This window comes from Chinchilla lanigera, unplaced genomic scaffold (assembly GCF_000276665.1).
Source record: "Chinchilla lanigera isolate Chin_1 unplaced genomic scaffold, ChiLan1.0 scaffold00064, whole genome shotgun sequence".
Taxonomy (NCBI): Eukaryota; Metazoa; Chordata; class Mammalia; order Rodentia; family Chinchillidae; genus Chinchilla; species Chinchilla lanigera.
The window spans coordinates 1892433-1918340 of NW_004955465.1; the positions used below are offsets into that span (position 1 = coordinate 1892433).

The following is a 25908-nucleotide window of genomic DNA, read 5'->3' on the forward strand; positions in this document are numbered from 1 at the left end:
TTGTAATGTTTAGGTTCTTAGGGGAGTGAAAAAAGTAAGGAAATAAACTCAAACAATTGTATAAACTATACCTCCATTAAAATAATGCACTGTGGCATGTTCAAAATATTTGGAATTTCCCACAACTCTTTGCATTTTTATTCACTAGCCAGGTTTGCTAAAGTCATTTGCAGGAGTAGGTAGCCTTACCTCTCGCAATGTTTCTCTCATTTTTTGTACAAATAATTTTGATATAGAAACGTGTATCTTTGAATCTCTGTTTCTTATTCATTTAACACTTTACAGGATTAGTACTATGGTTTATATCTAGATGTCCTCCCAAAAGCTCATGAGGTCATAGCTGGGACTTTGGGGAGTGATTAGACTATGGAGGTATGATGAGTCTAAAACTAATGTGATGGCCAGGCATGGTGGCGCACGCCTGTAATCCCAGCACTTGGGATGCTGAGACAGGAGGATCACTGTGAGTTCGTGACCGGCCTGGGCTACAAAGTGAGCTCAAGGCCAGCCTGAACTGTATGGCTAGACCCTGTCTCAAAAGACAAAAAAATAAAAAGGAAGGAAAGAAAACTAATATGATTCTGGGAGGTGAAACTTGGTCACTGTGTCACTGAGGGTGTGGCCTGGAATGGTGTATATCCCCCCCTTCTCCCTTGGTCTCTCTCTACTTCCTGTCTGCCATGCCACAAGCTCTCTCTCTTCTTTGTACCCCTCTGCCATGCCACCTGGCCCTGAGTCAGCTGACTATAGACTGAAACCTCTCCAAACTGAGGGCCAAAATATCCCTTTCCTTTAAGTTGCAGTACAAGGTATTGGGTCTCAGTGATAAGAAAGTGACTAAGAAGCATAAGAACTCAATATTTTTACCACTTTAGGTTTATCCCTCTTCAAAGGGGATTAAATGTACTTTCATACTATTTCATTATGAACTATTTTATTACTAAAGTAATACTTTCATACTATTTCATTATGAACTATTTTATTACTAAAGTAAAAAGATCAACTTTTGATAAAAGTGGACTTAAAATACTTCATCATTTTGTATGCTCTTGAATTCTTTTATGACATTTCACTCCTGATTATTATCTTCCACTGTTCACTTCCCTAGTTCATTTTGTCTTTCAGTTAATTTTTATTCTCTTTTCACTTTGCCCTGTTTCTTATCTCTGTCTTTCACTCTGTCTAACAATCCTTTCACAGAATCAATCTGTTTTCTCATACCCCACTCTTATTCTATATGAAGGACTCCTGTTTGTGGACTTGTCATAAGATTTCCACAGTCTTTATTCTTGGATATTCTTTTTGCGCTCATGGCTTAGTATTATAAAATGTTTGATGACATCAGAGAAAGCACATGGGAGTGGGAGTCAGGGGTGGTGGGTGCCAATCCTAGTATCACTTCTCTGTCACCAGAAAACAGTGGACAAATCACTCTGCCAGGATGAGTCACACAGTTAAATCATCTATAAAAACTTAAGAGTCAGAGGATATGATCTTAAAGGCCATACCCTTTCCTAACTCTATACTTATTTGTAGCTATTCTTATATTTCTACCCCTTAAGATAAACATCTATGGTATCTTTCATCTCTTAACCTAAAAATATACACTTTTCCCTTTGATCTGTAACTAAAAGCTTGATATTAGTACTTCTTTCAAGTGATTTCATATTATCTAAGTCTATTTGATGAAACTTTGTTGCTTTTTTGTTTGTTTGTTTGTTTTGTTTTGGTTTGGTTTTTCTCTGGTACCAGGAACCGAACTCATGACCTTGCACTTGCCAGGCAGGCGCTTTGCCACTGAGCTAAATCCCCAGCCCTTGATGAAACTTTGAATCATTCAAAATGTAGTTTTCCCCATACTTACTCCATCATGTAAACTATGCATATGATTGTGTGTGCACCAGTGTGGGTGTGAATAGGTAGAGAGAAAGGATTAAATTCAACAGTGACCTCAACAATTTGCAAATGCAATTTTTGACAATTATTGCTTATTTCTAAAATATGACTGCTTGCCTAGGGAAAGACACTTTTTTCTTCTCGAAAACCAGTTAATAATTTAAAACTCCAGACCCTACATGCATATTATTTCCAGAGCTAGAACCAAAATAAGAGAGGTAGCACAATATGGTACTCAAAAAATATTTTAGGGCCAGGGAAATAGCTCAGTGGCACAGTGCCTGCCTGGCAGGAACAAGGTCTTGGGTTCGATTCCCGGTACTTCATGGAATAGATTGGAGGTAAGAAAAGGAGTGAAAAAAAGGGTGCACTCTTCCAATCTTACTAAGGAAATTCTGCAGGTGAGTAAAATATATCTCCTAAAATATTGCTTAATGTGCACTGTTAGGAACCCCTTACATCAGAGTTACTTGGAATTCTTGTAAAATGTGCATTTTCTAGGTTCCCAGTCAAAGCCTACTGAGCCAGAATCTCAGGGATGAGACCCATGTACTTAGATTTTGAAAAGTCTCCTTACTATGTCCACTATCACTACTTCTACTCAGTACTGTACTAGAAGTCCTGGAAAGAGCAAGACGGCAAATAAGGGGAATTTAAGAGGTAAAACATGATTTGAAAGCAAGAATAAAATTATTATGATCGTGTACATGCAGAATCTTTAAGAATTCACAGTATCACTGAATGTAATATTAGTATGAAACATCAATTTTATTGCAACATACTGGCACATTTAAAAAATAAAATTTAAAATATCATTTGCAATAGCATCAAAAACCTATGAATAAATTTAACAAAAGATAAATGTGAAAAACTAGAAAAAGTGTTGAAAGAAGTTAAGAAGGCCTAAGTAAGTTGGAAATGGGGTAAATACACAAGTACTGAAGGCATCATGGGTTGAAAACATTTGAGACACAATAAACTGGAGAATTTCATAGGTAAATGGATACAACTTGAGACCATACTCAGAAGTGAAATAAATCAGACCCATATGTGTAAACATCATATTGTCTCACTAGTGTGAAAAACTGAACATGTAAATAAGATCCAAAATGTACAATAGATATAGTGAATTGGGAAGAAAATGTTCAGAGGAAAACACAAACTGTGATGAGGGAAAGAGGAAAGGAAGAAAGGGAAAAGGAAAAAATATATTTATAGACAAGATAGTTAAGATAGTTATACAGCTAGTTTCTCTTAGTTCATTGAAAAGAAAGGTTTGCACTAATTTTGTTTGTATAAGATATCATGCCTATATCTTGTACCCTGAATAACTACTATGAGGATGACAATATACCATGTATTAATTATTGTAGCTCTCCTACTAATCTGTTTTGAAATTCTGTTCTATTGTTACTTTAATTTTTCTCTTTAAAATAAAATAAATACATAGATACAGTATTGCTAAGGCATCAATATCTTCAAATTGATCTATAACGTCAATGAAATTCCAGACATGTCTCATGTTTTTCTTTGCATTGACAACCTGATTTGATACTGCATATGAAAACATAAAGGGAGGGGGCTGGGAATTTAGCTCAGCAGCAAAAGCGCCTGCCTGGCAAGTGCAAGGTCATGAGTTCGGTTCCCGGTACTGGAGAAAAACAAAAAAACAAAAAAACAAAACAAAAAAAAAACATAAAGGGAGAAGACTAAACAGTCCAATCTTGACAAAGAAGAAGAAATTTGTTGGATCTGTAGTAGACAATATTAATAATTATAATAAATGCAAACAATACAACACGAATGTAAGATATATGGACCAGTGGAAGAGAGTGGAAAATCCTGACAATTATCTCAAATATGAATAGTCACTTGACTATGAGAGAAGTATGACCACAATATAGTAGGAAGAGAACAGGGCTTTTCATAAGTAGTTCTTGGTCCCTTGGATTCTCATGGTAGAAGAAAATAAATCTTCATCCCTACCTCACACCACATATAAAATCCAGTTCAAAAGAGATTGTGAATTTATAAGTGAAAGACAAACAATAACATTTCTGGAAGAAATTATTTTTTTCACAGGAAACTATTCTTATGGCCTTAGCAAAGATTTTTAATTAGCACTGACCATAGTAGAAAGATATGATGGTGCCATTAAAAGTAATAACTGTTTATCACAAGACACCATTAAATGTGACATATTAAAATATGTGGGACACACCTACAATAGTACTGTTAAGAAAATTTACAGCATCAAATGCCTACTTCAAGAAAAGGAAAGGTCTCTCAAATTGATAATCTAAACTCCTGTGTCAGGAAATTAGAAAAAGAAGAGAAAAAATCCAAAGCAAGCAGGTAAAGGAACTATCAGAAATAAAAGCAGAAATAAGTAAAACTGAAAATAGGAAAACAATTAACAGATGAAACAAAAAATAATTCCTCAAAAGATTCAGTGAAGTTGTTTAGCCTGTACCAAGAATAACAACGATAAAAGGAGAAGATATAACTTACCAATGTCAGCAACCACCTAGGGGTTATCACTATGGGTCCTTTAGTCATAAAAGAATATTAGAAGAATACTATAAACAACTTTAGTCTCACACATGCTGCAACTGGGTAGAAATAAACTGTCAGCATTATATCTTTCTCTCTCTCTTTTTAAAGAGCTACTGTTATGAGAGTGGAAAGGAAATCTGGAGACTTGGACGGAGAACACACAACAAATCCTTAAACAATAATGGAAAGACTTGACCTGGTGCTTCACCAAAAGCCACTATGTAAGTGTCCAATAAGCATATGAAAGGACTCAAAGGTAAACTGAAATTGTAACCTCAGGGGCTAAAATTTAAAAATCATTCAATTCCGATGATTGCTAGGGATTTGGAAGAATTGGAGCATTCACATATTGTTGATCAAATCTAAACTTGAAAATCACTTTAGAAAAGTACATGCATTTACATAAACATAGACATGACTATCTCTCTCTATATATATCTATATCTACATCATCTATATCTATAGCTATTTATTTCCTCAAGCATGTCCACAGTAGATTTCCTTCAAATGGCCCAAACCAGGAACCATCCACATGGCCATCAGTGGAAAGAATATAAAAACAATTGTAATTTCTGCAGCATCATACTATACAAAAAGGAAAAAGAATAAATTATGGATATAAGCAATAATATGGGAGAATCTCTTAGACATAGTGTTGAACAAACAATCTATTTTTAAAAGAGAATATATTGTATAAGTCCACTTATATGGAGTTCAAGGATAAGTAAACCTAATATGCTGCATGCAATAGAAGGTTGATGAGTACTATGGTTCAGATCTAAAATAACCCCCAAAGTTCCCATGTGTCTGTGAAGGGTGACTGGATCATGAGGGTGCTGTTCTCATCAGTGAGTTCACCCATTGATAAACTGGATAGCTAAATCTGCTGCTAAGAGGTGGTACTTGGCTGAAGGTGGGTCAGTGGGTGGGGGGGTGACCTGAAAGAGAATATGACTGTGAACTTTGCTCCTCCCTCATCTGTCTGCTTCCCAGATGCCAGGGCCTGAGCATGTTTCCTCTGCCATGCCCCTCTGCCATTTTGTTTCTATGTTGGAGCCAGCTGACCATGAACTAAAACTGCTAGCCAAAATAAACCTCCCTTCCTTGATGTTGTGAGTATCAGGTATTGTGTCCCAGTGATGAGAAAGTGATGAAGATATGGAAGAGACTAAAGTACACTATTAATGTTAAATTTATCACAGTTTATAGGTGTGCTGCAATTCTTAGAAAATACACACTAAAGTAGTAGAAATACGGAATCGTGATGGTTCAGAGACATATACATGTATACATGTACACATACATGCACATATGTTTGTATCCTCCATAGGTACATAGAGAGGAGAGATAGAAATGATAGACACAAGAGGGAGTAGATGGGTTAAAATGTCATCAGTAAGTGAACATGAGCCAGAAGTGCATATTGTTCTTTGTACTATTTTATGTGTGCAATGGCTCTTAGGGTTTTAGATTAGTTCCACTAACAGTTAGAGTGCTAGATAAAATATATTGATTCCTTTTTATTTTGGAGAGTTTTCAAAGATGAGAGCTGATACCCATATTTGTTTTAAAATTTCCTGAAGAGTTATCATTGCTAGGCATGTCTACAGGCTGTGGACCAATACAGTATTGATATGAAGAGTAGGCTGTTCTAGATTTATTGGAGGTTCTTGAATTTTTGTTAAAAATTGACTCCTATGTATTTAAATCAACCAGATTCAGAATCTGGGATGGATAGATTAGGTACATTTCACTACTTTGCATCTCTCACATGGGTTATAAATATAAGAACTTTTACACCTCACAGTTGAACACAGTACAATGTCTCCAGTTATATTGATGATACTGAAAATCATTCATGTAGAAAATAGAAAATGCAAATGAGAAGGGTAAGCATTATTAACTATAATATCAACCCAATTTATAGTACTTGCATATCTTAAATACATTTAATATAAATATACCTAAAGTATTTTTTGAATTGAATTTTTATTGTGAGTAAATGTAGTATATAGACCTTGGAACATTTTTCTTTTTCTATATGTGCATAAAAATTTCTAGAGAACCAAAAATCTGAGGAACTGTTATTGGTACATGTTAATTCTCTCTGCTTAATTCATCCTTAAAAGAGCTGTCCACTTTGTACAGTTCTGATATTAATTCCCTTTTACATATGGCTAGTTTTGTAGGGTAGGCCCATAAGGGAGAGCGGTGGATGTCTTGCTGTTACCATTGCTGCTCAGACTCCAGCTCCATAGCGCTCCCAATGACCCAGTTCAAGTGTTCCCTGTTACACAACTTCAGGAGTGCCACATTCACATCATAATCCACATGAAAAGAATTTTGGATTTGTTCAGTCCACAACTTGAGCAGAAAGGAAAAGGTGCTCTCCCCAAAACATGGTTCCATGCCTGCGACTCATGCCTGCCTTGTCTCCTATGACAATAAGGATCTAATAATAACTTTCTTCTGACTCTTCTTTAGAGCTTAAATCCCTGGCTTTTCTTTCTTTTTCAAGTACATGTTTGTAGTACAGAATGATTATATTCATTTTGGGGAATTGGTATATTTTTATAACACAAGTTAATTCCTTTGTTATCACCTTTCCTTCTCCTCCCTCCAAGTCGTGGTCTCCTTCCTCTTTGCAAAAGATTTATCAGCCTGCTCCTATTACTTTTATTGTGTTCTTTATTTGTATTTTGGGTTTCTCATATTGGAGAAACTATGCAATATTTAAGCTTGTGTATCTCATTTATTTCATTTAACATCATGGTCTCAATACGCATCCACTTTGCTTGAGTTGATGCCTAGGCAGAAGTGAATTCTAGGCTATTTAATGTCTAGCCTAACCTGGGCAAGCTGGTCCTTCCTGAGAGGGCTTGTGTTTTAATTTATGCATAGTTTGAGATATATTAACAAGACCTCTTTATGGATAGGAGTCACTTTTTCTTTTGGAAAATTTCTGCTCCCTGGAAGATGTTGTGTGTGGTGGTCACCAGCCTCCAAAATGGTGCCCAGTGATCCTCAGCTCTTGGTACCCAGCCCACAGTGAATCAGTGTAGGTCTCTGGGACCACCAAAATATGATGGAAGTGGTGACATACCACTTTTATAGTTAGAGCAATAAAAATATTATAGCTTATTCCTCACTTTCCCACTAGATCGCTCACTTTAAAGAAGCCAGCTGCAATGTCACGGGGACACTTATGGTGCCCATGGAGAAGCTCATGTGACAAGGAACGAAGGTCTCCTTTCACGTGCCGTATGCAAAAGCCACCTAGGGATCCCAGTGAAGCCTTCAGATCGCTGCAGCCTCAGCTAACAGCCTGATTGTCACCTCTGACCCTGAACCAGAACTACTAGTAAAAACAACCCCCAATTTCTGACCTACAGAGGGTAAGAAATAATAAATAGTGATTGTTTTAAGTCAATAAATATTAGGATAAGTTGATATGAAGCAATAAATAAATAATCCCCATGGTCTCGTGGACCCACAGCATCAGTCATAAATATGCAGATGTTGTCTGTGAGCACCAGAAAATCAGATTCATAACCAGTGTGATGGATCAGTGGACACATTTTAAGACAGTGAAGATGCAAAGAACAATAAAATGACAGAGAAAATACTGCCAGTAGATAACCCTTTCTTTCCTTTTCTTCCCCATCTTTGGCTGTCTGAGCTGTGCCTACCCATCAGCTGAAATGATTTCACCCTGCCCTACTCCAGCACCACTAAGGAAATTAACATTTTCCTCTTTCCTTATTTCTTCCAACCTTGTAACATTGTTTTTACTTTATGTAAACATACAAGCGAGCCAACAAGAATGCTATACTCCTTCCAGAAAATGGATGAATGACTGGTTAACAACAGAACAAGCTTGACGGCTAGTCTCCCTGAGTTTGCATCCAAATTTTACATTCAATAGTTGCATGGTCTCCTTTGAGTCACTTTCCTGTCATGCAACTTAAAATGAGGCTAACACAGAACTCATATCCTAGGGCCACTGTGAGGATTCAATCATGTAATCCATACAGAGCCCTTGAGAAAGGAAATTCTTAATAAGCATTTATGTATTTATTTGGGTACAGGGAATTGAATTCAGAACCTTGTGCTTGCCAGGCAGGTGCTTTGATAAGCATTTATTATGTTAAAAATATTTCTACTAGCCAGTTCCAAGGAAGGCTGTGGCTGTGATACTAAATGTTGGCACAATTCCCAAGCTTAATACTTATTAGATTTTGTTTATTAAAAAAAAGTTAGCTTTCTAAGCTTTGGTTTCCTCATATGTAAACTAAAAATAAACTGAACTCTTTCACTGGGCCCTGGGAGGATAAAATATTATATAATAAATGTAAAACACCTAACACAGAGCCTGACAAATGGTAGGCGGGAAGCAAATGTTCACTGCTTCCTTTCCTCCCTGTTTCTTAAAGTAGGCACTGTGCAGAGTGGCTGGGGGCTGGCTGTGAAAACATGCTAGATGCAGAAAAGGAAAATGTGCTTCAAGATTTAGCTGCTGAATTAAGTTAGACATAAACTCAAGCAGCTTTCTATTATTTAAATGCTGAATCTCCCTGCTTAAGATATACAAGTCACTTTTCCTATCTCGTCTAATAGGGCAGGTGATAGTGAGCTTTATTCATTTTCATTTTGCATTTTTCTACATGGGTGGCTTGCAGTGTAGATGGTAATTAATGACATAATTTAAATCCTAAAGGTTCTCATGTCCCTAATTCATGTTCAGTGTACAAAAGGGTGACCTATAAAGGGTGAAAATATCTTTGTATAGAAACTGCTGAGCTTGACTTCTTGCAGAACATCTCAGAAGCAAAGACTGTGGGCTTGAGTGTGATGGTGACCCGTGTAGAAGAGGACAGTGGCATGTAGAGAGACATGAACACATGGACGTCAGGCATCAGGAGACTGAGTTCTTTCTAACTCCTGCTCTGCCACCATCAAGTTGCTTTCTGATTTAGTTACAGCATCCCAGAAAGGAAAGGTGTGGTAGGGGATGCTAGAAAAACAAATGTTTGAATCCTAGCTCCATCTCTTCATGGTTAAATGATATTGAGTCAATTTTCGATCCTTCTGAGGAGCTTTAACTTCATACAAATTGGGCTCAGTAATGTCTAACTCAAAAGTTCATGCAGTGAAATAAATATGCATAGCTTCTATCATACACAAGAATTTCATAAACAATCTTGGCTTTTCTTTCTTCCCTGAGGCTCAGTTTTACCATCTGTGAAATGAGCCATTTCTATTAAGTATTCTCTGGCTGTAATTTTCTATTATTACTGTGATTACACTGTTAGATGAAACATTCGATAGATCTGAGAACTTACTCACCATAGGTAATGAAGTGCTACATCACCCTTTAATAAGAATAAAAGTAGGTTGTTGTTGTGGAGGGGGGAAACACAACTTCTTTAATGCATGAGTTTAAGAGGGAAGGTCTGCCCAATATAGATTAGGTGGATATTTTGTTTGTATTCTGTTGTGTCTACAGATGGGCTGATGAGAGTAATCAGATCACAGAGTATTAGTCAGAGACTCTGTCTAGTAAATAATGACAGAACAGATCCAGGGACATCAGCCCAGTTAGTGAAGTCACCTTTTGGATAAAATCTAGGTATGGTTGGCCTGTCTTTCTTAGCCCCAACTGTATCTAGTAATTTCATACATCAGTTAGAATCAACAATTCCAAAGGAAGAATTTTCTTTATTATTTTTAAATTAAAACAGAAAATTAAACATAATAAATATAAGGAATTTTATATAGATTTAATAAGCACTTATGTGCATGGTATGCTCCTGTGTATAAAAAGAATGTAAGGATATTCACCAGGCTGGAAGACATACCTATTTTTAGATGATAGGGCTAGTTGAGTTTTATTTTGCTTTGTTGTTTGCTTATATTGCCTAAATTTTCTATAATTATGTTTTGCATTAGTGGTGAAAGGGAAAATGAATCATAAGAAATTCCGATGGCAACTTAAGCAAATTGCCCTTAAAAGCAAATCACATACCTTGCAATTAAGAAACAGAGACCCCACCATTCCATTATGATAGTTTCCAAATAAAAAGAGGTAACTAACATGTCCCTTTTAGAAGTGCACCCTTCCAGGTGTGACAGCACACACCTGTAATCCCAGTACTCAGGAAGCTGAGGAAGGAGGATCGATGTGAGTTCGAGGCCAGCCTGTACTACAAAATGAGACCTTATCTCAAAAAGCCAAAAAAAAAAAAAAAAAACCCTCCCTCTAAGAGTATGAAGTAAGTCAATTACCACATTTATATCTCACGACACTGAGACATTCTATCTTTGAATGTGTGGAGATTCATGGACATCTGTTACCTCCATATATCTGCTTATGTCTTTGCTAGTTGTGTCCTCATCACCAATATAACATTGGACTAAAAGATACAATGGGCAGAGCCACAAGATTTGAGATTATATTTCTGGCTCCATTCATTTAACTGTGTGACCTTGAGGAGTGACTGATTACTAGAACATGGAATAACTCATATATTTCACAAATTTCCATTTTGTGGATCAAATTAGACAAAAAATAACTACCAAGATGCTAACACACAGTGTGAGTCCTCTTCCTACGCTCTTTTCCTTTTGCTTTCTCAGGGCACATAGCCACAGCACCTAGCTAGCAAGCAATATGGGGTCGGTATCAAAATCAGTCTCACAGTACGATATTTGGTTTGTGATGTCGCTTCCCAAAGACAGGAGATAATAGTGCTAAGCCAAATAGTTTCTTCACTACCTTTAGTCACCAAACAGAAGATCTTACTACACAGGTTCAAAAGAAAAGTAACTTTTATTTTAACCAGCTACAGTTGATTTTTAAAATATGACCCCTCCTTTGCAGCATTCTGGGACAAGCTATTGTTCTGTGTAGGCATAGAGTTGCCTGGGTTTTTTTTTTTTAACTTGTTTCTTTTAGATGATCTCCTACATGCTAACCCAGAAGGTTGTCTTCTATGGAAGCACGAGCCAGAATTTTCACTAATCTTGGTAATTGCAAATATTTGTTTCATGTAAATATTTTAAGTGGACTTCTAATTTTAAGTACTAGTACTAAGGAGAAAATATTGCATTTGTGGTAAAAAGAAAAGGTTTTAGTTGAGAAAATGGTTTTATAAACAGTCTCCCAGTTCTCTAAATAATATGAAATGAAAATTAAAGGCCAATAGAACCACATATTTAGAGGCAGGTGTAAAACATGTTAGTGGAATTACCAGGCACACAGAATATCTTGGATGGTTTTCAAGGTCTCTACACCAAACTTTACACCCACTGAACCGAGTCCATACTGGTAATCTATGGATATTACAAAGTGTCTCTAAATTTAACACCTTGTAAATTGAACTCCCACCACCTTGATCCTCTTTGTATAATCCTTCTCTCGTGAAGATCTTCATCAGTGTCCAGTGGGTCTAAGGATACCTTTAAGAACCATTTGCAGTCCTCTCACTCACTTACTGACTCCTTCTCCTCTCTGCACATAATCTGGAAAGAACCTTCTTAATATTTCCAGGATCCATTCCTCTTCTGAATTCTTTCTGTTACTGCCCCCCCAGTCCTAGACTCTGTCCCCTTTTTGTATGGATCACTGGCTGTCCTACCTGTAGTTTCAAATCACTCTCTGCCAACTGTCTGCCACACCTGTGACCACTATACAAGCAGATCTGAACACAGATATCCTCTATATTAGATTCTTTAGTGGATGCAATGTCAGCTTTGGAGTTCCCTAGCTTAGCCTGCAAAGCCTTGCCTGTGTTCACAGTTGCCTGCTATTCTGTCTCACCGCTCTTCATCTCTGCAATAACCTCTCAGTCTAGGCCTTGGATAACATGCAGGTTTCCTCTAATGCAACATACTTTGCATAACCCCTGCCCAGCAGATTCTTTGTTCTCCATTACTAATCAAAATGTGAGTTAATTGATGTTTCAGGCTGGATGGCCACAGCAACACACACCTACCTCTCTGATACATTAGAGTTTAGGAAATAAATATAGTTTTGCAAAAGCTACTTTGTGGTTAACCTGTAAGGAAGATTCTTTTAAAATCTGACAGTAATCTTATTTTAAAATGAAAATTTAGCTGCTTTTTCTTGTTCTTATGTTTTAAGACTGTTTCAGATTTCCCAGGGGCCTAGGAATTTGAAGTAGGAATGAATATCAGAGAAAAGAAGTAGTCAGGATGTATAGGGTCTTCCTTAGGAAGTCTGCAGCCCTGGCCCTTTCCCCTGAGGCTTGATAAAACTAAAGTATAATCAGTACAAGTGCTAGTATTTATTAATTGTGGATTAGAGGCTTGATTTTTGCTTGTTTCTTTATATTTTTTTGTCCACTGTTTATAGACTTTAGACATAAAAGACATTTTATGCATCTTGCTATAAGTATCATCTAAGATATTATTTACTTAATGATTTCCTTTAAATGGATTTAGATTTTCTTGGGAGCATTCCACGTATATACATTTGCTATATTTTTGTATTAAAATTGAATATTTCTATTTAAATTTTTCTAAAACACGATACATTATAATTTAAAAGTTCATGTGTTATCTGAAAGTCATATATTACACCATAGTTTTTGAAATGCTATTTTGTTTCAGTTAATCCTCAGCATTGCCCACTGGGCTAAGAACTCTTATTAGTATCATTTGCATTCAAAAGAGAAAAATGAGGCAAAAGAAGATTAAAGAAGATTAAATAACTTCCCTAATCTCACAAACTAAGAAGTTGCAGTTATAGTTTGAATTCAGGGCTCACTCTAAAAGCTAAAGTTCTCAAACACTGTACAAAATTTCAGCCAATGTGAGAACTATTTCACTTCCAACTATAACCTTGTCTATTTTCAAGTGTACATTAAATGTAAAAAATTTTAATAGCTGTGTGGGGTTAATTTCACTCTTCATCGTTTGCCAAAGGCTTTGACATTATCTTTGTTTTGCTTTCCTGATTGAAAATAAAGATACATAGATCTTGATGATCATCTCTGTTTAATTCCAGTACTTCAAAACTCCAGTTTAACACCAGTGTTCAAGCAGGAGCTTTGCATAAGTGAGTGCATCTCACTGCTTACTGAGAAATTCTTCAAGATATTAAAAATGGAATTGGCCCAGAGCTGATTTGGATGTGCAAGGATCCCCATCTTCACCTCTGCCAGTACAGGCAGAGAGGGTGGTACTGAAAGGTTTTTTGTTTTTTTTTTTAGAAAACAGATTTTTGGGGGCAAATTAGGAGTGAGAATTCTTCCCCAGCACCTGTGCATTGTTTATGCTAATTGGGTCATGGCTGGTACTGGCTGAGTGTGGGCAGCATTTTAATCAACTCTCATCTGCCTTATGTGAGAGTAGGAGTTATTAAATGATCAGAATTATTTCATACCGCTCTCCTCTTTTCGGTCTCATCCTCTCACTGCCTGACTTCCTCTTGTCCTCATGCCCTACTTTACCTAGGAGCTTGAGTCCCAGTACACGTGATTGCAGGTGTGTGCCGGGAGGAAAGGCAGAGAAAGCACTGGAAGACTGCATGTGGTAAACTCTTGGAAGCACCAAGAGTCTTCCTGGGTGTGCAAGGAACTGTCCTGCTCCAAGGGCGCCCTCCGGAAACAAGGGTTGGACTTCATGGTCCTCCACACATCCATGTAAATGGCAGCCTGGTTATCTCAACAACATTTTTCCTCTTGATCCACTTTCATTCTCTCCCTCACACATAATGTTCCTTGTATTAAATACAGGTTTGGAAAGCCTGGGTGTGAGCAATTAGAGGTCTAAAATGGAATGTGTGGGAAGGTAGGAAGAGAGGCGTGCTCCTTACTTTTTCATTCCTGAGGGAAGCACAGCGTGCAGCTTCCCAGCTGGATTTACAGAGAAAAGCATTAAAAACCAAGAATTTGTTGAAGGTTATTGCTAGAGCACCATAAAAGTAAGACTGGAAATATTACTTGCAGTACTGGGGAGTGAACCCAGGGCCAGGTGCATACTAGAAAAGCTCTCTACCACTGAGTGAAAATTTTCAGCCTGCTTTAAAATTTGTTTTTGAAACAGGGCCTTGCTGTGTTGATCAGGCTGGCCTCAAACTTGTATTCTTTCTGCTTCAACTTCTCAGGTAGCTGCAGTTACAGGCATGTACCACCATGCTTGGCAAGACCAGAAACTATTCTTTTTTTAAAAAATACCAAAATGACAAGGGTCTGGAAAATGGTATGATTACATGCAAACTATGTACTTGGGTAATGGTCAACAAAAATATAGGAAGGATATCACTATGTGGGGCAGGAAATGTGGTCAGCTTTGCAGTGCTGGTCTGAGGGTGAGCGGCAGTGCGGAGGACATTAGATTGGTGAATGGGAAAGGTTATGGTCCAGTTGGCAGTCATGTGCCAAAGAAGGGTTGAATGGATTTGTGATGATTTTCTTGCCTGAGCCTTTTTGCAGCAAATCATACCTGTTGGTCCTAATATGAGCCATACCTGAGGCCATGACATGAAGGTCTCAGGGGACAGGGACAGAGAAGACAGCCTGGCACTGCTCCTAATATGCCATAGCTATGTGGTTCACGTGGTCCGTGGCAAACTGTGAACCAATGAGTGATTCTCATAGTGTGCTCCCAGAGTTGGGGTTAGGTGTGTGACTCCATTTAGTCTTGTTGGAAACCGGAGTGTGGCTGGCAGCTGCTTTGAGCATCAATTAGCCAAAAAAGTGTAAGACTCAATCTAGGAAGTAAAGGTCTAAAGAAAGGAGCAAAAGACATCTCAGCTAAGGTGCATACATTAATTGCAAGTCTTCTGAATGTATTCAGAGAAGGTGTGTGTGTGTGAGTGTGTGTGTGTGTGTGTGTGTGTGTGTGTGTGTTGGGGGCACTGCTCGTGATGGAACCTTGGGCCTTGCACACAATAGGCAAGCACTATATTTTTGAACTACATTCCAATCCTTTAAAAATTTTATTTGTGAGAGGATCATCTCAAGCTTCCTGGGCTGTATTTGAACTTGATCCTCCTGCTTCAGCCCCCTGAATAGGTGGGATTACACACATGTGCCACCGGGCCCAATTTGGAGCAGCTATTGAACTGAGCTCAATTCAGCTCAAAAAAGTTGAGAGACTGTCTATTTCACGTCTCTACTTTTAGGCAGCATAAAAACTCAGTCATCATAGACTACTGTACATTAGAAAGGCTTCAGGGACTGCCTAGTATCTATTCTAAAGGTTAAACTTCTTTATTAGTATACCTAAATCCCTCTTGTTGTAGTTTGTTTTTCCCTTTGAGTTTTAAAAGAATGTCTTCTGTTTTATAGGAGACATAGCAAAATTGATGACTTCTTTACATTTCCTTTATCTCTGTGTATTCAAACTTTTGTTTATAGTTCTTCCTTTCATTATTATGGAGTCTCCGTTTTCAACAGAACATTTCAGATCTTTAATGGTATTAGTAGACTTCATTTTCCAAACCTTGAGTTCTCAAATACTTTCTCTAAATGCAAAGTTTCTCTTTGTAAGTGTAGACTTAGGTGTTTTCATTTCATCAGATCAGTGAAGACACTGGACACATCTTAATGCTTCTACTGGGTAACAAGAATAATACAAGGGATCAGGAAAGTGATATTTAAGGAGCTCATTGTGGTTGAGGTAGGTGACACTTACATACCAATAAAACAACAGTATAAATAACTAATCAATAGGAGCAGATAATATAGTGAATACTAGAAAGGCATGCCTCATTTGCTTCTAAAAATTCCTGTGGATTTTGATCTGGGATTATACTGATTTTGATGGAAAGGTCAAGGTATTTATAGAAGCTTGTGGTTCTGTTCAGTTGTGGAGACACAATGTGGAATATATGGCTGGAATGTGGGCTTGAACAGAATTCTATGTGAGAAAGTTCTAGAAATCTCAGACAAAGCTTCACAGAGAAGGAGACTTTGGGAATGGGCCTTGTATTACACACAGAAATGGAAAGAATCTGAGCATATCCATGTTAATGACTTCCAATTAGTTGAGTGCTATCAAATGTCTTTGCCTCTTGAGGTCATGTTGAAGAGGTCCCAGGGATGTAGCGTTCAGGGTTAGAGAACACTGAACTCAAAGTTGAAGATTCAAAATCCTGTGTTCTGACAGATACTATGGGGTGGGCAGAAGGTGAAGGTAGGAGGGGGTAGGGGGGAGAAATAGTTGACAGAGGGGTTTTGATGAATTCCTCTCTATTTCCAAAAACAACTTGAAGGAACTCTGAGCTGCTCACTGTGACATTCATCAGTTGTCAAAGCTGGCATTTCTCTTTGTTGAACGAGACAATACAGAGGAGAGAAAAGGTGCATTATGAAGAGCAACAATGACTGTGGCATCTAGTTCTAATGCCAAGAGTTATGTAAAACCATAAAAGAGAGGAAAGAGCAAGAGTCATAAATTTGGTTGTCCAGTGATTTGGGGGAACTGGCTGCCTTTTAATGTATTTTCCCTTCAGAAAGTAATTTGAATGTCCAAGAATACTGATTGTCCTTGAGAAAATAAAAGAAAACCCTAGAGTCACAGAAAGGGCAAGAGCATGGTGAAATGAGATCTAGCTCTTGTTTCCACGCTTTCCAGATATGCTGTGTGACTTGGGCATCCGAGGGTACCACTGAGCTCTGGCTTTACCCTCTCTGGAGTGTGATATGGTCATCAGCCTCATCTTCCCTGACCTACAGGGTTGGTTTTATCAACCTGACTGGCCCAAAAGACAGTGCTTTCCAGCATGCAGGATGAGGTACTAAAATAGCAGGGTGGGGATACAGCTCAGTGAAACAAGCACCTGCCTGGCAAATGCAAGGTCCTGAGTTCGATTCCCAGTACCCAAACAATAAAAAATAGCTTGGGTTTAGAGTCGATACACTTGGATTCATGTTCTGGCTTTTCTACTTTTCAAGGTTCTTCACCCTGTCCATCATCAACCTTCTAACCTACAACACGCACATAATACTGTAACTCCTATTTCCCAATGTTTCTTTGAAGATTAACTATGAATATGTAAAGTGCAGCTCCTAATACATTTGTTTAAAGTCCACTTGCCCTTTTCCAGTGGTTTGGATTGATTTAGAAAGGAAGTGCTCAGTAGAGAAGATATTCAGGTAAGAAGGGCACACAGGGTGATAAGACCTCCTTTACTATGAAATGGGAGGTCCAAGTTCTCAGTCCTGGCTGCCCATTGAAATCACTAACGGACAATGCAGAAAATGTTGTAGTTCTCAACACACTCTATTCCCTTGGACTGCAGTGGGACTCCAGCCTTGAAACTGTAAAGCCTCACCAGGTGTTTCTAATGTGCCCTGGAATACAATATTTGCTACTCAAAACTTGCAGCATAAATTAGCCAGAGAACTTGCAAAAATGCAAGTTGAGTCTCCAAGTCTAGGATGGGCTCTGTGATTCTGCAGGTGAGGCAGGGGCTGGCCGAGTGGGACCACCCAGTCACAGTCTGAGAACCAGTGACTGATGGACCACAGTGGTGGTTCTCAACCTTTGGCACTGATTTCTATAACCCAGGGACTTGTCAAAACTGGCACAGGGGCCTGGATCTGGACCTCAAGTGTCTGTCTCAATTTAGGAAGAATTCTGTAAGAATTACTGGTCTATAATCCTTATTTCCACCTGAAAATTCCATGACACTAGTTCTGTGATTTTATAACATGATTTCTATTCCAGTTTAGTTGTTCATTACAAAAGAACAGTATCAGATATACGGTGTATGGGACTTTATTGTCAGAAACTTGCTAGGTAGGTGACCTCAAATTACCGGATGTCAGGATATGCCTGATCTTTGAGGTCATATGTATCTCTGAAGTACATTTTTTGAGCAAAAGGAGATCCTGGTAGAACACTTCTGTACCAGCAGAACTTCCTGTGGATGGACCACTCACAAAGCAAAGCACTCTCCACTGACAGCAGACAAGATGCCCCTGCACTTTTTCCCTGCTCTCTGTAACACATCGCACCTGCTTTTTGAAAGTAGAATCCCCAGAGAGGCAACTGATTTCCTCAACTCAGTGTCAGACCAAGGAAAAAGGGAGATGGAAGTAAATAACAGCCTGCTTCATTTAGCAAAGCAGATCACTGAGCTTTGAAAATCTCAGGGACTTCCAAAAGAAACTGTCATATGATAGATTGCTTTTTTCCTTGAATTTTTTTCTCACTGAGATTCTTCTTGTGCTAACTAGCTAGGACATCGTCTATTTAGGGACAGGATTTTTGCCACTTTCCAAGAAAAAAATTAAAGAACTCTATGAGGCATTCAAAAACATAATTCTGAAATTGTTGCTCTGGATAAGCAGTTAGCATATGATCAGTACAGAAGGTACTGTTTTCCCTAGAATGCTATGAATTTGTAAATACTGTAAATTGGGTAACTATAAGGGTAAGGGTAAGGGTAACTACAAGTAAAGTGAGACAGAGAAAAAGAAAAGAATTCTGATTTTCTTGCTTCCCCCTTTGGAAATACTTATATCAGCCAGAACACTTGGAGTCAGTCTGTAGAAAGAGGTGCATGACAGCGAGCGTGGACAGCTAGGAAATACAATCAACACACGACAGAGAAGTCAGTGGGGTTTGAGCTCACCAAAGTTCCAGTTTCTGAACTCTGTACTGTGCTCCCTATTCAACTTCCTTCAAACTGGGACCATTTGTCTTTCCTGCATTGTGTGTGTGTGTGTGTGTGTGTGTGTGTTATTGAGGACTGACCCAGGCTTTCACACTGAAATAGAACCAGGCTTTTAAGTCTGAGACAGGCTCTTGCTAAGTCAGAAGGGCTCAAACTTACAGTTCTCCTCAGCCTCTTGACCTTCCAAATGACCTGGCTATGCTGGCTGACCACAGAGCTGCCATGCAGTGAGATTGAGCCCAATTGCCCTAAATGTCCTTCTCAACAGGTGGTTACCAGGCTGCCCTCCTTCCTTTGGTCTCAGAGTCATGCTGCTGGTGAGATATGTTGTTGGCCATTCGTGAACACCTGATTTCTGCTTCAGGGAGTCTGAGGGTTTTGCACCCTGGACAAAATGATATTTGGGGAGCCCCCACCCTTCTGTAAACCCAGATTTCTTAACTGGAATATCTGGCTACCCTCAAATGAACAGGATTCTGGAGAGCAGCAGCAGCTTATGCTACCACCTCCCATGCATTTTCCAGTTGCTCCAGCTCTGGTGTCTAAGCCACAGTCACTGATGGTGACAATTCTGACCACTCCGCCTCCAGCTCCATCTGCTGACAGTCACCAGGCTGCCTCGAGCTCTCTGAGCCTCCCACATGCTGCCCGTTCCCTTTCTGTGAAAGCCGGAAGCCCATGATTTTCTTAAAAGTTGAACCTGTCCCCACTGCAAGCAAGACAAAGTGGACATCTGTATTCTCTATAATTAACTGCCGCTCCCTTTGTCGCTCTGCCCACAGCTGTGCCGCTCAGATGCACAGCTCCTCCACGGAACATGGTGCTCTCATTCAAGTGGAATGGAGCAGATGCAGCAGTATACAAATGCGGAGCTGCTGCTGAGAAGGAGCCTCGTCTCACCCTCTCTCCCTCCCAGCTTCAGCTCTGCATCCACTGTTAGCATTTTCCTACCACAGACCCCTGGGCAGGCTGAGGCTCTGATCAGTTCCTCTCCCTTCCTTTTCTCCATATCTCAGGAAGTGGCCGAGAGGGGCAAAACTGGCTCCATCCTCCCAGGGGGGATGTGAATTAGTTGTTGTATCACTGGTGCTAATTAAACCTGTGCTGATGAGCACGCTGACCTGAGCAAGCCCACCAGAACATTTCTAGCCCCTCTTGACTTTAAGTGGACTGCTCATGCTCTGGACAGTGGAAGCAAGGAAGAAGCAGAATTGCAAGCCCTCGAGGTGGGTTAGCAAATAGTTCAAGAATGAATTAAAAATTCAGAAAAGGATCTGGGAAAACTGGGGTGGAATATTATCAGTGTCCAGTGTGTGAAGTTCCCATCATGTAACAGGGAAAAGATGCTGAGCTTATAAAAACTGATATTTTTCTTATCTCTGCTTTGTGATTTCCAAGAATTCACCTAGCTTTGTAAACTGAAAAATAGGGACATTGTCCTCCTCAGTGTACCATCGGGACAAGCCCATCTTTCAGGTGCACTGACTGCGCACCTTAAATATTCCGTAGAAAATAGAATTGATGTCTTAAAAAATCTCCTATACACCAGGAGATTTTGTAAAGCACTCTAGTTTCTCTTCGTACTCTAACACAGTGGCCAACATTGTACATGCACCCTCGAACAGAAGAGCCGGTACCCAGAGCCTCACTGATCACCTTGAACAAAGTAATAAAAATGTGCATATTGACCACATGTCACAATACAGATATTCCTTATGCTCCCTGGATATGCAAAGTCAGTTCTCCAAGGTAATAGCTAAAATCATCTAAAATACATACGACAGCTATAGAAGGCCACTGTTTATCTCCAGAACCCCTAATCCACTCAGCTAGGTTAGGGTGCCTTAAGATACCCACCAGTGTAATGGCTGCAAACTTAAAAGGTTTTCAGGGAGGAAGATGTCCCTGATTCCTTGTCAGCCACAGGCCTTGGGCTCGAGGTGGAGCATTGTTTTCTAACTCAGCTTTCTGCAAGCATTTGTACCCATAACTGGATATATTTTTTCTTATCACTTTCAACAAGTGTGGAATTATTTATTCTATCACATGCCCATCTCAATACCAACTGCATTTTGGGGAGGTCATCCATTTAGACATACCAAGTGATAAACTTCTGGGACAGATTAAACTCTTCCAACCTATACTGCACTGTTAATAGAAATCCAGCATGTACTTGAGAAAATGTTCCTCTTTTCTTTCCATTTTATTACCTTGAGCTCCTTGACTATAGAAGAATCTTTGAGCTGACTCCACATCCAAAAGTCTATGAGCAGACTCGACATCCAGAAAGTAATCCATTTTGGGATAATCCATCCTGAGGTTTCAATCACAGACTTCTGAGAGAAAGTATTCACTTGAATGCCTAGAAAGAGGAAAATAATCCACAATATTTTAGGTGGAAAAATATAAGGTATGTATATACTTTAAATTTTTGAATAAGAATATCCTATTATAATAGCCCACTATTTGACTGACATTTTCACATTTAAGACAACCTCCCCCACGGCCAATACAGCTTTCCTATTATAGGAGAAAATGCAACCTTTAGCCAATATTTATTAAAAGTAATATATTCTTTTCAAGAAAAACAGACAATCCAGGATAGAGAGAGATAACGTACCAGTCTTTTCCTTGCTGTGTATCAACTGGAAAATATACTGTTAAATTCTCATGCTATCATTTTTCAAAGTTCTATCTGGTAAACGGCATCAGGAAGTGTCAGGCATCCTGAGGGTTGATTCTCAGTTGATCTGGAGATGTTTGGATTCTTCTCCAGCAGGGAGAATTGCTTGCGAATCCAACCCTCAGCTCATAGATGCCTTGCATCTATGACACACACTGACTTTTTTGCTGGAGAAATGCCTTGAATTCCTTCCTTTTTAGCAATTCCCTCTGGCACATTTTATAAAGTGCTACAGGATCATCACCTGCCTGCACCTGACACAGGCTGCTTTTGAGAAAGAATTGTGGTTTGCAGAACGACAATTATTGCAGCTTTGCAATGATTCCCATAGCAATATCATGCACCAGCCTGTCAGGAAGCTAAGCCACTTCATCAAAACACATTCAGCCTATTGGGTTCCTTTTTTGAGCCCATGGAACCTTTCCTTGATATTTACACAAATGAAGCATCTCTATTTCTGCATGACGTTTTTAAAGAAAGAATTAACAAGACAAAGTCATTAAAATCAAGCTCACAGAGGCTAATCTAACTGGCTTCTCTTTTTAAAGATATACATTTTAATTTAAGAAACCAAGTCTGGTAAGAAGAAACTTTTAAAAAATACCCAAAGGTACCCCAACAGCAGAGCATACTTACTGCAGAAATATCAAGGGTTCACTGTCGGCAGTCAAACCAAGAGCAGTTTCAGCCAGATGTCTTTGATCTCACTAAATATTCCCGGTGAAAGTAAACAATTTTGATTGTTTGATTAGATCAGTGATGAATAATGCATTCCATCCACTGGACTTCCTTTATCAGATAAAATGGCCAGAGCATGTTACCTTAGCAACAGAAGGTGACGCCAGTCTCTGCTTCCCTGTGCCCTCCCCTGTGAAGGAAGAAATTACCAGTTTCCCGTGTAAAACTTTGGCAGAAAATCATCAAAATCTACATGTAGATTTTACATCATCCAGGGCTAACCCCCACCCTACCCCCATGTCTTATGCACAAAGAAGTGCTATAGTCATTTTTTAAAAAAGATTTCTGGTTTAATCACTTATTTTTTTATAATCCTAAATCCCAGTTTGATTTGCAGTTGGAACAGAATAGTACATTAAATGGTTAATAAAAATCAATAGGAGAAAGTTATCTAGGCTATGTTGGGGGCTTCCAGCTCCTACTGTGAAGGTGACCCACTGGTGGCAGGGAATCGGGGGAATGGTAAGGAAAGGCCACGTTAGCAAGCATATGTTCAGCATCCCCCTGTTATAACTAATACACAGAAACAGTCACCGGCATCTAGGCTGGAAATAACTCCTTCTGTGAATCAGTCACTGGAAGCAGCTTAAAAAGCTGCCTGAAATTTCTCAGATTTTGAAAGATGCATGCTATAGATCTCAGTGGGGGGACTCCCCCACCTCTGTGAAGGAGAGATAGCCAGACAGGTATACACACAACAGGAGGATCCTCAAAGTTGGCAGATACTCACCAGCACTTGTTGACCCCTTGCAACAGGATACAGGAGAGCGTCAGCGAGCTGAAGGACACAGCGGAGCCTGCCAGCCCAAATGAGCAGCTCCTAATTTTCCCTTCAATCTCGAGTCAAGAGCAGAGAGCAGAGGAAAGTGATGGATTTGCCCATTTTATATTGTGATGAGATGCAACCCCTAAGAAGGGATCTGAGTGGAGCTGCTCTTTAGAACACATTAGACTGCTAATTTAAGAAAATTGAAAGGTTTTGTTTTACTGTCTTTTATGTGTTCTTCTCTGCTACCCCCTCAATTTAATTTGCATTTAAAATTATTCTCATGTCTCCTGGGCTCTCCAAGGTATGGAACACTTTCTAATCACAAAGGCTGTTCTGGTAGGGTTTGGTGCAATCCCATTTTTATTCTGAGCTACAAAACAAGGTGGGTAATTAAAATTGTGAGCTGTTTCCAGGAGAGAAATACAGGGGGTACATTTGGTTTCAGACCCTTCTTATTACCCCAATTTTCTCCCCCCTGCCTCTGGATATTTGACCAAATCATGCCAGTCTGTCTAAATGCATTCTTCTCTGTGAGAATGTAACAAAATTATCCCAACAACAAAAGAAACTCTGGTTAGGTGGCTGAGGTTACTCCAGTTTGCTATACTCCCTACCAACCTCAGTAAGGACTTGGAGTTCAATACTTCGAGATCTGTTCAGACAAGTTATAATGAGAGCTAAATCAAGCCCTGCAATGGTAGCAATCCTATGGTATCTGCTTTTTGTGCTGCGGCCAGCTTTTTGTTATTATTGAAATCTCTAAAAAGTACGCCATCACTCAGTGTAGGTTTCACACCCTTCTCTTCCACCCACTGTGGACTAAGCAGAATTGATTATTAGTATGGTACGGTGTGCTGTGTGCTGAATTGTGAAGAAAGAAGCAGCATTTGAGAAGCATTGGAAGGAAGATCATGAAACTCCCCTCCCCTCTGTGCACAGGTCTGCCAGCTTCCCTGGAAACAAACCAGGAAACATCCAGTTGTGTGTCTTGTGGGCTGTCCCACCCAGTCAGAACAAGGCATACGCCCAGCTGATGCTGCAGACAGCTGAGGCTAATGGAAGGAAGTAAAATTCCCATTGGCACACTTGTAGGAAGTCAACTTTGGACTCAGTGCTCAAAACTTTGCTCAGACCCAAGGACTTATTTTGTTAAGGTTATATATCTATTCAGCCCCCAATGGAGACATGCCGAACACTTGACATTTACAGAAGAAAGCTGTCTTCTGGTTCCTTTCCTTTACAGTGAGGTGTGGGCGAGGGGTTCTGAACCCTGCATTGTGATTCTACTGGAATTGTAATGACTCATAGATGACAGGGAGAGAGAGAGAGACAGACAGAGAGACAGAGACAGAGATACAGAGACAGACAAAGACAGAGATAGACAGAGACAAAGAGACTGAGAGAGATTATATGCTGTAACAAACACCAAACATTTGGGATGATTGATTATTCACTTGTAAAAAGCAGTTTAATTTTACTAAATAATCACTAGATTCTTTAACATCATGTAACCAGCTTCTAAAACATACTTTCAAAAATGATTTCATTTTCTGAGGAACATAGCAGCAGATTACACGGAGGAAATGTATATGCAAGGAAATTATTTTCCTAGGTGGAGAAGCCAAGGACAAATTATAATCAGCCCAGATCTGTTTTATAATAATCTTTTCAGAAGCAACACTTAACACAATCCATTGTTCTGAGATCTAACAAAATCAGAGAGGGTGGAAAGGTCAGTCCAGGTATTCAGACTAAGACACAGCACTAAACAATTAATTCAAAACATCCTTGAGACATCAGCTTTATAAAAGTTAACTCAGAAAGTGTTAGTGTATCTCTAGGACTTAGAAATAAAAATAATTTTGAAACATCTGAAGTGGAATTCTGTCTTTTACATTGGTGGAACCAAAGTGTGAACATGTAGAACTATGGGGCTGAACAATCCAGCATGCAGTAGTATATAATTTTCTGTTTCCAGTTTGTTTCAGTTTTTTTGGTACCAGGAATCAAACTCAGGACCTTGCACTTGCCAGACAGGCACTTATGCCACTGAGCTATATCCCCAGCCCTCTGTTTCCAGTTTGGTGGTAAGAAGATACTCTTAGTTCAAAATAGAGATTATATCATGATGGAATTTAGAGAAAAGTAAAGATTTCAGCTTGTATTAATTTTTCATTGGGATACACTTATTTATTCTATTGGATGATATAAGACCCAAAAATTCTGAGAGAAAAGATCACATGATTTGTAAATAGATAACTTGTTCTTTTTCTCCCAACTGATTGCCACTGGAGTCAGTCTGCTTTTAGTCTGTTGACAAAGGTTCTTATAATTTTATTATGAATTTCACCTGTTAATTGCCTTTTATTGCACAGCTCATTAGAAGACTGTGCTTTATCTTTGCAGCAGGCTAGATGAGATCCTGGCTCCTACTTGTATGAAATCATGGAGAAATTTTTCTTTTTCTTAACAAACTCGGCCAAATTTAACTTTAAAATATTAGAAGCTCACTTAATATGTAGCTAGATCTTGACTCTTTTGGTGGAACACCTACATGGAAGACCTGGATGATGTGCTAGCTTGGTAACAGTTGCCTTCCTTCAGTACCTTTGGGGA

At 39.0% G+C, this 25908-nt stretch overlaps 1 protein-coding gene across 1 annotated transcript in view; it reads right to left on the reverse strand.

Annotated features, from left to right (window-relative positions):
- Phactr1 (phosphatase and actin regulator 1) overlaps nt 1–23388 on the reverse strand; it is a 520403-nt gene extending 497015 nt beyond the window's left edge. The window contains exons 1-3 of the mRNA XM_005398816.2: nt 23254–23388; nt 22422–22653; nt 21313–21464 (exon numbers count right to left, since the gene is read on the reverse strand). Of these exons, the coding sequence (XP_005398873.1) occupies nt 21313–21415 (103 nt within the window). The 5' untranslated portion in view covers nt 21416–21464; nt 22422–22653; nt 23254–23388. The remainder of the gene's footprint in view (nt 1–21312; nt 21465–22421; nt 22654–23253) is intronic.
- Between the last annotated feature and the right edge of the window lie 2520 nt (nt 23389–25908).